General features: G+C 41.6%; 1 protein-coding gene across 4 annotated transcripts in view; it reads right to left on the minus strand.

Annotated features, from left to right (window-relative positions):
* LOC149998011 (SKA complex subunit 2) overlaps positions 1–7855 on the minus strand; it is a 78643-nt gene extending 70788 nt beyond the window's left edge. For all 4 annotated transcript variants that reach the window (XM_090290728.1, XM_090290726.1, XM_090290725.1 and 1 more), the window contains exons 1-2: positions 7800–7855; positions 4585–4671 (exon numbers count right to left, since the gene is read on the minus strand). In XM_090290728.1, the coding sequence (XP_090146854.1) occupies positions 4585–4671; positions 7800–7832 (120 nt within the window). In that variant the 5' untranslated portion in view covers positions 7833–7855. The remainder of the gene's footprint in view (positions 1–4584; positions 4672–7799) is intronic.
* Between the last annotated feature and the right edge of the window lie 5348 nt (positions 7856–13203).

Below are 13203 nucleotides of genomic sequence, written 5' to 3' on the forward strand. Positions count from 1 at the left end.
ATTGAAAAATAAAAATTAAAAAAAATAAAGCCTACGTATAGAAATAGTCCACAAAAAAGCAATTAAACATCAAATAAGGTCATTTTAAATGCATAGTGTTTGATACATAGTTCAAACCAATGAATTGCATAGTATTTCTAAAATACAATTTTAAACGCGATTCAGAAGATGATTAAAGGAACTATATTAATTTGTTGTTAAAGAATAAGACAATGTGAACCACTTATAAAATTCTTAAACACTGCCATGGGGCTAAAGTATATATAAATACCAATTCGCTGACTTCATTATATAAAATTCATGGCAACTCAAGCAACTATATTTATATATTAAGTGGTTTTTCAAAGTCTTTTTGGAATATAATCACTATTCCATAAAAGACATTTCATTTGAACTGGGTCCTTTCTGCCACTTGGTAACTCCTTTCAATCCCTGATGGTTCCTTAGCAAACCTTCAATACTAGCTATTCCAAACTTTCTCTACTCCCTCAATTTCCACCTACTCCTTCCTGCCATAAGACCTCACTGACTACTTTACTGAGAAGGCAGAAAACATCTAGTAAAAACTCCCTTCCTGGCATTGCATCCCGAAAGGAGAACATCTATAGACATTCTCACCATACTCAGCCCCCTAACACTGCCACTATTGCTGTCGTTCCTTTCCATGGCCTCCGTAACTTGACTTTCCTATTATTTCAATAACCATTTCAGTACCCTTTAGAGACTTCAAATACATATAGACATCTCCCCAATACTAAGGGAAAAATTAACTCCTTCTCTTGACTCTCTTGTCACTTCAAAACCAGTTTCATTTTTTTTCCATTTGCCACTGACCTTTGAGATCCTATAATATACTTCCTCAGTTTAACATACCCACAGACTAGTATTCTTTGCAAAACTTTAAAATAATTTAAAGGTCAGGCTTGCCCTATGGAATAAAATTTTAATAACCTTCTTTTTGTAAGTTTTCAAATTAATTTATTGACTGATTTTTAGAGACAGAGAGGAAGTGGGGAGAGAGAGAAACATCGATTTGTTGTTCCCTTTATTTGTGTGTTCATCGGTTGATTCTTGTATGTGTCCAGGGATCAAACCCACAATCTTGGCATATTAGGACAATGCTATACCAACTGAGCTACCTGGCCATGGCCTTAAAACAAACTCTTGATTTCCATAAAATTGTATCATCTTAGTTACCTTCCTGCTCTTCAAATATCTCCTTCATGGACCCTTCATCATGGCTATAGGCAGAGACTCAGTTCATCGCCCTCCCCTCTCCGCTTCCTTGGAGATTTTTCTCTAAGCTTTTAATGATGGAAATGTTTTTTTTTTGTTTTTGTTTTTTTAATCCAACAGGAAGGAATAAAAACAAAAGATCTAACTTGAAGACAAGTAATATAATTCTGCAGAGAGTGATCAAGACCTATGCCATGAGCATTACAAGAAGGGACAGAAGACAGTATGAAAAAAGAACTCTTAGTAGAATGTTTGACATGGGCAAAGAAATAATAAATAACACCAAATGTATATTAAGCTGCCTTTTGTGGTATCTACTCAATATTGCCCCCAATGACATTGAGACCTGTCCTGTCACCCTTAGGGGTATATTTCCCATCCTATTTCTAGAGGCCAGACATTGTATTGGATAAAAGATCTCCAGCAGAACTGGAAAAATAAAGGAAATACTAAAGGCCACAACAAAGAATTTCTTTTCTTATGAACATACTGGGTAAGAAAAGTTATAAAACTTCAGATCCATGTGTTTTCATATTTAAAGAGCCCCACCAAGTAACAGCAGAATTAATGAAAGGACCTATACTGTAACCATAAAATAAATTTCACAGCATGAATAAAATATTATAGAAGTTCCAAGAGAGATGGGGGGAGGGTAGAATAAGGAGGAACACAAACAAAGGATCAGAAATTAGAATGGCATCTATTTCTCAACAAGAACACTGGAAGCTAAAAAACCACAAAGCAATAATGTTAAATTAAGAAAAAATAATCTCCAATCTAGAATTCCATATTCAACCAAACCATCTGTTGACTAAAGGGTTAAATAAGGCTTAAATAAAGATATTTTCAAACATCTGATATCTCAAAAAGTTAACCTTTTGTGTATTCCTCCTCAAAGTTTCTGAAGGATATGCTTCACCTAATCAAGGGAGTAAAACAAGAAAGAGTGAAACACATGATCCAAACGAGGAGAAAAACTAAAGAAATTACTGAAATGTTGGTAAAGAAATCCCAGAAACACAGCCAGGCAGGGGGCCTGTTGCGCAGGTCGGACTGGAGCAGAAAAACAGCACAAGAAGGGATATGGGAAAGAACTGGGGAAAATGGAACTGAGGGATCATGTGATGTGTCTGACAATGTTGACAAGTCTTACAGTTCTGTTAGGAAAGTCTGAGGCTGAATGAATGATAAAGGCACAGGGAAACTAAAGAGATTGAAGAAAAAAAAATAATTTAAAGCTTCAGAAAAAGAAGTGTGTAAGAAAGGAAAAGCAAATACAGTATACTATGACTTTAGATAAAAGCAATATTTGCAGAGTCATAATCACTGTGGTCTGAATGTGTCCTTCCAAAATTTATTGGTTAAAACCTAACCCCCATGGAGATGGACTTAGGAGGTAGGACCTTCAGGAGGCGATTAGGTCAGAGTAATTATGAATGGAATCAGTGCTCTGATGAAAGAGGCCTCAGAGAGATCTTTCTCCTCTGCTATGTGAGATTATAATCAAAAGTCTACCAGAGACGAGGGCCCAAACCTGGTCATACTGACACCTTGATCTTGGACTTCTGTTATTTACATGAGACCCAGTTGGTGGTATTTTGTTATAACAGCCCAAAGACTCAATCAGATATATGTACAACCATGTACATAGTGGCATTATTCACAATATCCGAAAGATGGAAGCAACCCAAGCACCCCCTGACAGATGAATGTATAAACAAAACGTGGTACCTACAGACAATGGAATGTTATTCAGCCTTGGAAAGGAAATTCTGGTACATACTACACCTCGGGTGAATGTTGAGGACATTATGCTAAGTGCAATAAGCCATCACAAAAGGACAAATACTGTATTGAGTCCACTTTTTAATGTACCAAGAGTAGTCAAGTTCATAGATAAGAAGCAGAATGGTGATTGCCAGGGGTTGGAGGGAGGGTGAAACGGGGAGTTATTGTTTAGTGGATACATTTTCAGTTTGGGGAGACGCAAAGTTCTGGAGATGGATGGTAATCATGGTTGCATTTAATGTGAATATACTTAATACCACTTAAATGGTTAAAATGGTAAATTTTGTTATGTATAGTCTACCACCAAAAACAAAAAAGGATAATAATGTAAAATGGTGTTGGTGCTCTGGAAAATAAAATAATAGGCAGTTCCTGAAAGTATTAAATGTAGAGTTAGCATTTGGTCAGCAATTCTACTCTTAGGTATATACCCAAGAGAAATAAAAGCAAATTTCCACACAGAAACCTGTACATCAATGTTTAGAGTAGCATTACCATAGTCGCCAAAAAAAGGAACCAAAATGTCTATCAACTAATGAATAAATAAGAAAATGTGGTATAGCCATACAATGAAATATTATTCAGCTCTAAGAAAGAATAAAGTACTGATTCATGCTACAACATGGATGAATATTTAAAAGATATGAAATGTGTCTGAAAAACATATAGGTGATCCCATTCACATTAGATAGTCAGACAGCAAATGTACAGAAATATAAAGTAATTAATTAGTGGCTGCTTGGAGCAGGCAGTGGGTGGGGTTGGTAAGTGACTGCTAATGGCCATGTGTTTCTTATTGAGGTAATGAAAATGTTCAAAAATTGATTGTTGCGATGACTGCACATCTCTGAATATACTAAAAACCACTGAAATGTATACTTTGGAAGGATGAATTTTATAGTTATGTGAATTATGACTCAATAAAGCTGTTTTGAAAACAAGTTGTAGAAGAGAAAAATAACTGGAAGTGGAACAAAGATGAGATGGAAAATGGAGAGAAAGTTGGAGCATCATGTGAAATGCCTTCCACATAGTTCTTGAAGGACACTGACTCAGAGGAGTCCTTTGGCCAGTCATTTGGTGGTACCACTGGACCAGAATTGGTTTGTTGTTCTTCAGTCAGAGAAAAGAGGAGAAAAACAAAGAAAAAGCTAAGTCAGTTAAGGAGCTAGAATAGTCCTAGTAAGGAGCTAGAATGTTCAGTAAAAACTAAACACTCACCATGCTTTACCAATTTTATATAAAATAATATGTTAATTTGTACTTCCACTCAATCAAAAAAATGTTACAATGTCAGAGGCTTCCACAATGGTTCATTATTTCCTGACTCAATAATTATTTTTAAGTGTAAAAAAAAAAGGTAGCCACAAATTCCCTTGACTATGGAAACAATAGTGTGTTCTCATATGCTGTGACCAAGTTTCCCACATAAAAAGATTTTAAGATTCTATAAACTTAGTACTTAATACTGTAATTGTTATAACCACTATTATTAGAAATACTATCAGAAAATCTTGTAATAAAATATTCTTTTGAAAAGACATTGATTTTCCAGATTACCTCGCCTGTTGAATCAGGATGATTAATCTTGATTTCATATTCCAGCCTGTATTGAATATAATCCAGGTCAGAGTCAGCTTTCTGGAACTAAAAATCAGCATAAATCATTATTTTGTGAAGTAAGAGGCATATTAATAAACACAATTCTGCAACTATTCCTTCTTTTCTCTTTATATTTTTTAATATTTTGATAATGTGATATATAACTCGTTTTGAAAAAAAGGAAATAAAAAATATATAAAAATCTTCCATGGTCTATATATAATACCCAAGGTCTATTAAAATTTTTTAAACTACTTAACATTTTGAAAATTTCTCTATTACCACAGAATTCTTAAGATTATCACATGTGTGGCTTCAGGGTTCCCTTAAAACAATCTCTATTTTAGAAGCCCTTAACTTATTTATGAACCAGAAACCCTTAAGCCTATGTGTGTTCTTTAACTTGATATTTTACTTCTGCTTAAAGTTTAACTAGCATAATCCCATAGTCCATTTAACAATATCTTTTTTTTAAGAGAGTCATTTCAGCAATGACTTCTTGTAATACCTGGAAGTCCACAATGTATTAACATTGTCAAATAGTAACAAAAAATAGTGGTTCCTGCTTTTGAGTAACTTATATTTTACAAGATATGACAGAGCCCTGATTGGTGTGGCTCAGTTGGTTGGGTGTCCTACCACAAAGCAAAAGGTCACCAGTTCAATTCCTGGTCAGGGCACATGTCTGGGTTGCAGGTTCAATCCCTGGTCAGGGTGTGTGAAACAACTCATCTATGTTTCTCTCCAACATTGAGGTTCCTCTCCCTCTCTTTCTCCTTCCTTTCCCCTCTCTCTAAAAATAAATAAGTATTTTAAAAAAAAAGAAAGATACAACAGAGTGTGCTTTCAATTGACAGTTGGGTGGATGATGGAGTCAGCTAAATTTTCAAGGACTTTTGCAAGCCAGTTGTTAAACACAGGTATCACTAAGATTTAAATTATGTGAATTTATAATTAATCTATTAAAACAAATAAATACTCAAAAATCATAACTTCCCAGTTATTTTACTATTATCTGTGCTCTTGAGGTATATCATAACTGTATAGAGGAAATACAATATCATGTGCTAATACACATGTCTTTCCAACTCTACTTTCAAGGACATCATAGGGGTAGCTAAAATTTGATCAGGATGGAAATATTTACACAGGAAACTTGGCAAATGCTAAAAGTCAGGGGTTTATACCACTGCTTTCGGTTTTTTATTTTTTTAAATTCCCATGCCCCTTTAGCCCCTGGCGAGGGGGCTTCATTGATTGAAGCATCCTCCCATACACCAAAAGCTGCTGGGTTCAATCCCCGGTGTGCAGGAGGCAACTGATTGATGTTTTTCTCTCTCTTTCTCCTTTTGCCTTCCTCCCTGACCACCCCCGAAAAAATATAAGTAAATACATCAATAAACATATCCTCAGATGAGGATTAAAAAAAAATTTCCCATGCCCCTTTTAAGTAATGTATACACACTTCCAATTACAAAATATTTGAGAAGACAATAAAATTATAAACAGGCTTTAAGAGACAGAAAATTCAAAAAATTAAAAGTAGAATTACCATACAATCCAGCAGTTCTACTTCTGGGTATACACCAAAAAAAAACTGAAAGCACGGAAACAGATATTTGTACACCCCTGTTTATAGGACCATTATTCATAATAGCCAAAAGGTGGAAGCAACACGTGTCCATTAACAGATGAGGAAACAAAATGCGGTACATACATACAATGGAATATCATTCAGTCTTATAAACGAAGGAAATTCTGATACATGCTACATCATGGATGAACACTGAGGACATTATGCTAAGTGAAATAACCCAGTCACAAAAGTACAAATATTAAATGAGTACCTAGAGTAGTTCAATTCCTAGAGAAAGTAGAACGGTGGTCACTAGATACTGGGGTGAAGGGAGAATGTAGGGTTACTGTTCAATGGGTGCAGAGTTTTAGTTTGGAAAGATGAAGCTCTGGGGATGGATGGTAGTGACTGCACAGCAATGTAAATATTCTTAATCTGCATTCCCACCAACAGTGCAAAAGCGTTGCTTGGAGAAAGCAACGCAGGCATAAATGTGTGATTCCGAAGGAGCAATGCCGGCGAATGGCAAGGGGGGGAGGGGCGGACTGCGGGGTGAGAAAGCTTTTGGCTTCTTAACCTTATTTTTCTTTACCGAAAAACCGACAGGAGCTCAATGACGGGTGAGTCCGCCAAATTCCATGTTTTAAAGGAAGCCAGCCCAATTGAAAAAACAAAACTGGTAACGCTGAAGGTAAAATAAGGGAACTAACAAGATTAAAAAACGCGGCCGATCAAGCTAGTAGCTAGTAGCCTAGGGACGGAAGGGAGTGAATAAAGAGGGCAAGTGGAGAAGCGTCCATAGAAGAAAACTAGGACACTCTCCAGCTGGCGCCCCCGTGCAGGACGAGCACTGAGGGAGTCCTTTCCAACGATTCGCCCCCGCCCCCTACCTTCACAAACGAACGAAACCAGGCACCTCAGGAGCAGGGAGCCTTCCTCGTGCGATCCCGCCCGTGCTCCAGGAAAGGAGCTTAGGGTCCAGGTGCCCATCGCTCGCTCCCCCACCCAAGGACGGCCTGCCCCTGTGGGCCAAACAAAAACGGGTCTAGGGGCGTTCTTGGCCGCTAGGAAGTTGAGCCCGCAAGTCTGGCATCCTTTCTCAGACTTCCCAGCCCGCCTAGGAGGATGCGAACAGTTCAGGCCCGAACAGATTTCTCTCCGCTACACTCCGTTATCCCCACCAAACCCCACCCTCCACCCCCTTTTTCTGGAGTGTGACCGACCTCTCCCCTTCTAGGGGCCTGTGGGGACCATTCCAGTCACATCTTTGGGTGGAAATACGAACGTCCACACCAGCTACAGCTCCTTGAGGGGCAGAAAGGTGAGGGCAAGGAACAAACTATTTCAATGGCCCCACACCCTCAGCCTCTCCCGACATTTCCCTCACTAGTTGCCGGATGTAACCCCTTCTCTGCACGCCCCCCCCCCCCCCCCAGCGGTTAAAAGAGCAGGCAGCTCCCTTTGGTGCAGGAGGAGGGAACTCAGGTTTGGTCCAGCCTCCGCCCAGGGTTTCCGGCGATTCCAAATTGCGTCCCACTTTGGCGGCCATCCGGGGAAACATAAACTACCCAGTAGATCTCCTTCACTTTACACTCACCATCAATTCCAGCTTATCGACCTCCTCCTCCATGTTGAATAGTTGACATTCCTCAGGCCGCCCGCGGCGCTTAAACCACAAACCGTACTAGCACTGAGGGTCCCTATTGGACAGCTGTCACTCAACGTCTTGCACTCGTTGGCTCCTCCGCTTCGGCGGCGCCCGCCCATTGGCGACTAGGTAACACCTTTCCTTAGGAAACTCCTTTTCCTGTTGGGCAAAAAGATTGGTTGCTGCACTCTTTTTTTTTTTTTTTCATTGGTTACACCCTCATCTCTGCTTTCAGTTTCTTAGTTAGGGCTCAGCAGAGAAGATTGCGATTGGTGCAATCGGAAGAAGAGCCAACCAATGACACAGCGGCTTCCACAAACCGCACAGGAGGAAGTGACACACCTTCTTTCCTCTCCTGCTTCTCCTCCCCTCGCTCCCGCCTTCTGCTTATTCATACCAAAGCACCTCAGCTATGATTGGCCGGAGCGTGCTGCTATCTCAGCCAATCACAATCCAGATTGTGCTCTTACGTCACTGGGAACGCCATTCTTGGAGAGAACGTGGCTACGATTGGTCCCTCCACAGTAAGGTTTCAATTTTGAAATTTTCTTCATGATGAGGGCGAGGCCGCTCCCTGGACTTCAGCTAACCCGTGGGCTTTTAGACTAGTAAGTGCAGGGATATCTTCCTGTGTTACCCCGGCTCGCGTCTTCCGTGGCTGGGCCTGTTGCTGCCTGTGTTGTTAAGATTTTCCGAGGTGGCGACTGGCTGCACTCGAGGGGAGATGGAGCCGGGCGGAGGTCTGAGGCGGTTAAAACTGTCATGCCGAGTTCTACCTTAACCATATTTCTAATACTTCTTTTTTATTAACCCCCTCCCCAGGATATGTTTACTGATTTGAGCGAGAGGAAAAGAAGGAGAGAGAGAGAGAGAGAGAAAAAGAAACATTGAGCGGCTGCATCCCGACTGGGGTTAGAACCCGCAATGTAGGTATGCGCCCTCACCAGAATCAAACCCACAAACTTCTGGTGTGTGAGAATGCTCCAACCAACTGAGCCACTGGGGCCAGGGTGATGCAGGGTGTTTTTAGTTGCCCTTAAAATCTTTTCAAAACAAGGGAGGTAAAAAGCAAGGAAGAGTACTTTTTAATTTTTAAAAAAAAAAGGAAAAATACTTTGAATAATCATAAGAAAATGAGCTTCTACCTAGTATGAGCAATTGGAATCTTACCTAACCCAGTAAAAAGAATTTGTATCTCTCATTACTCATTTGGAAAGGGAACAAGTATATGTATTTTAACCTCAAGGAAGACTGCTGTATACTCTTTCAGTTGGTCAATTGTCCTCTACACAACACCTAATACTTTTAATAAACCAATGATAATAAATACAAACCTTAGCTCGCTGAGTCCTCTGTCATGTTTCAGGTAGGAATTAATTATCTTTAATTTTTGATAGACCTGTGGTTATATTTTAATGTAACATTAATTTGAGAATATCTCAGACTGCACCTTTTGATACTAACAGATTTGACTTAGTCTCTAAATTCTCTGCATGTGCTGATTACTGTATTTAATTAGAAGTCTATTAGAGTGACAATGACCCAGAGCTCAAGACACACACTCTCTCTCTCTCTCTCTCTCTCTCTCTCTCTCTCTCTCCCTCCCTCACACACACACACACACAATCATATGCACACAGCCACAGAAGAGGAGAAAAGATTATTTAGTTCCTAGATTTTTTTTTCATTGAAAAATAATCTCCAGAATGATATACATCAGCTTTTGCAGAACTTTTCAGAAATTTGACTGCATGAAGCTTGTCCTGTGGCCGGATGGTCAACCATCTGCAGACCCAGTGAGACTAGAGCTCGTCTTCCCTCTCGCCCAGCCGCCTGGGATCTGAACAGTGACAGTTTCTGAAAATAATTTCTCTCCCAGGAATCCCAACAATAAGGAGGAGCTACTGCATCCCAGAGCCCTCCCTGCCTGGACTAGAGTCAAGGAGAGACGAGGGAAGAGCTGGGGCCTGACCAGTTCATTAGAAAGGAGCTCAAGGGTGGAGCAGCTTTGCCAACAGCATCCAAAAACAAGATGGCTAGGCAGCCTTGGTCTCACCATTCTCTGTGGCCCTTTTGATGCAAATGACTGGCAGAGTTCCAGATAGAGAGAGAAGGAGGAGAAGGAGAAGAAAGGAAGGAAAGAAGGAAGGAAGAAAGGAAGGAAGGAAAAGAAATTTACTCGTGAGTAGACTTGAGACAAAACAATCCAGATGTGACACCCAAAACCATGGCGAGATACGGAAACTACTGCCAATGCCAAGCTTGAAGTGCCCAGAACCTGTCATCCTGCAATCGCTACAGCAGCTGCGCTGTTTTCACTTCTGCATCAGAAACCTGACCTTGCCACCTGCGGGAACTACCACCACTGCAGCCACCACCACCAAAAGCTGGACATCTTTGCTGCCACCTATGCCAGCAAATATGGCGGCTTCCCCTGCGGCCTATTTCTTCCTTGGCTCCCGTCTGAACCCCGGTCTACACAGCCGCATCTGATTGCTGGTTGGTGGAGCTTGGTCACAGACCTGCAGCCCAGTCCCAGGACAGGTAGAAACATGAGTTCTGACTTTCTCGCTGGGAAGGCAGAAGAGGAATTTCCCCAGAGACAGAAAGACAATTCAAAAGACATTAGCATGCAAGATGAAAAAGGCGCCCTGGATAGATGGTGACTGGCTGCAAAAATAATGTGAATGTACCTAATGCCCCGACCCATTCATTTAAAAATGGTTAAGGTGGTAGATATTGTTATGTGTATTTTATCACAATTTAAAAAAAAATTTTTTTTTGCTCTGGCCAGCGTGGCTGAGTTGGTTGGAGCATTGTCCCATAAACAGAAAGATCGCAGGTTCGATTCCCATTCAGGACACATGCCTAGGTTATGGGTTCGGTCCCCATCAGGGCACCTACAGGAGGCAACCAATCGGTGTTTCTCTCCCTCTCTCTCTTTCTCCCTTCTCCTCTCTCTAAAATCAATGAGCATATCTTCTGATGAGGATAAAAAAGTATTTTTTAAGTTAGCAATTGAAAAAAGAAAAGGAAACATGGGGCAGCTGTGAATGTGACAAGTTGCCACCACTAACCTCAGTAAACGTTTGGTGAATAAGTAAATAAAGGTATTAGTTGGGGCTCAGGTCTCCCAGACACCACGCAGTAGTTACAACCCATCACTGTTTACCATTTCTCAGTTTACTGAGCATTTTTAGTGTACTTTGTACTTCCTGCTAGCATAGCTCTGCCACACAGTATGACTATTGTTTATATAATTATAGCTAATTTGTATAAGCATTTACAATGTGCTTGGTGCTTACACACATTATCTCAATTACTCCTCACAATTACCTGTGAGGGACAGGTTGGGTGCCTGTATCGCTCAGAGCTAATAATTTATTACACTGGAGTGGGGACAGTATCAGAATACGTCAACAGAAATAAAAAGTGAAGTCGGTGAATTCAGGATAAGGTAAAGCTCCAGGAGAACCTATAGAGAATCAGAGAAAATAAGGAGAAATTTCAGCATGTTTATGTTTTTGTGACCATGGAAATGGTCTAGAACAGTCTAGCACACAGGAGAGGTGTAAGCCAAGAGAGTCAGAACTCAGCAAAGGCTAAACCGGTATATGCCCTACATCTTGTCACCCTGGCAACGGGCCCCGCACCTTAGGATATGACATTCTATTGAAAAAGCCACATGCAAATAAAGTAAACAATCGCTCCCATCGGGCCTCACAGAGTCCAGCTGGCTCCACCTTAGGGAGAGTTCTGAGCAGGAGTTTGAGAGTAGTTTGTGCCACAACATAAAATGAGGCTGTGGGAGATATCATCGGAATTACACATAATAAAGGAACATCTTGGAGCTGCACACTCAAAGGAACGTGGGGGTTCATCCCATACCTGTTGCCGCTCCCCCTGAGGTTGGTCAAAGCCTGTGTGACTTGTCAGTTGTGCACTCGCTTATCCAAACGGTCTCATGTGTTCTTCTCCTCAGCACCTCTGCCTGGAGGGAGCCCCAGACTGGAGAAGGGGAGAAGGTCACTCCCTCAGTTTGGGTTGAGCTTCCTACGCTGCTCTCTTGACCCTACTACTGCCCAGCCAGAGCCTGCCCAGAAGAGATTTGAGAGTACAGCAGAAAATTCTTAGGGTTCCCATTGCAATGGACCATTGGACTGGTTCATTACCATGCTGGAGATTCCCCAGCTAGCAAGAAGTGAAGCGGGAATTTGAACCTAGTCTGTCTGATCCCAAAGCCCACCCCCTTGCATGACCCTAACAAGTGCGTTCAGCTGAGTCTATTTTCCCATTAGCAAAAAGGTAACGAAAAGATTTACCTAACTGGGTATTGAGAGGATTGCAAATGCTGTATGTCAAGCCTTAGCTCTTATCCGGGCTCCCAGGAAAGGAGGACTGATGAGCAAAAGTACCACTCTCATTTTTGGATGTAAAAGTCTCAGCCTCATAGGGGTTAGAGAGCATGACCAGAGCTAGCTGTCCATTTGTGGTCAAGGATAGATCTTGATTCTGGGTTTTTACCCTAAATTCCACACCCATCTGGCTCATTTGAGGGTTTGGGTGGGAGGGTGGAGAGAACTAAACCTAAGGGCCCTCCATAAGAGGACAAGACTGTGTGCATGTAAGAGCTACGGCAGGCACTGCTGAATGGGATGAGGTGAGGGTGACCTGGCTCTGTCCTGAGGGGCAGTGGTGTGGCCAATGAAATGGCCTTTTTTCCTTCCTCCCAGAGGGGAAAATGGGTTTAGCTAAGCCGGCAATTCTTAGCCTTGGCTGTACATTGTTAACACCTGGGAGGCTCTGAGTGCGGCCTGGGCATTAGTGAATGAGCAGCCAGGCTAAGCAAAGATGAGCTTCTGGGGCCAATCAGGACATCCTGGGGGAGGAGGGAGCATGAGGGGGTAGGTTTCATGTCAGGGAAATAAATGGAGCAACAAAGAAAATGCCCAGGCCTGTGATCTCAATGTCCCAGACACACGACCCAGGCACTCAAGACAGGAGCAAGATGGAGCCCCTGCCTCCCAGTGGGCAGCTGCAGACATCGCAGGCCAGGCCTTAGATGTGCAGTCAGGATGAAAATGCTTCCAACAGCCTAAGACTCCGCTCCGCCTTCATCATGGGAGCTGCTCACTAGGTACACGGAATGCAAAGGAGTGGTGAACAGGCCCGACTGCCCTTCCTGACTGTGGGAGGTGGGGAGCGTGGCCTCCTGGGAATGGCCTGTTGTATCTCCAAACACAGAGACAGAAAATGCATTCCTATTGTATTAGCAGCTCTTCAAAGCCCCTGCAGTGGTGTGAGTTACAGCAGATACAGCTACTTTCATATATTTATTTTATGTGTTTAGCAC

Source organism: Furipterus horrens, unplaced genomic scaffold, assembly GCF_987537825.1.
Source record: "Furipterus horrens unplaced genomic scaffold, mFurHor1.1.pri manual_scaffold_11, whole genome shotgun sequence".
Classification (NCBI taxonomy): Eukaryota; Metazoa; Chordata; class Mammalia; order Chiroptera; family Furipteridae; genus Furipterus; species Furipterus horrens.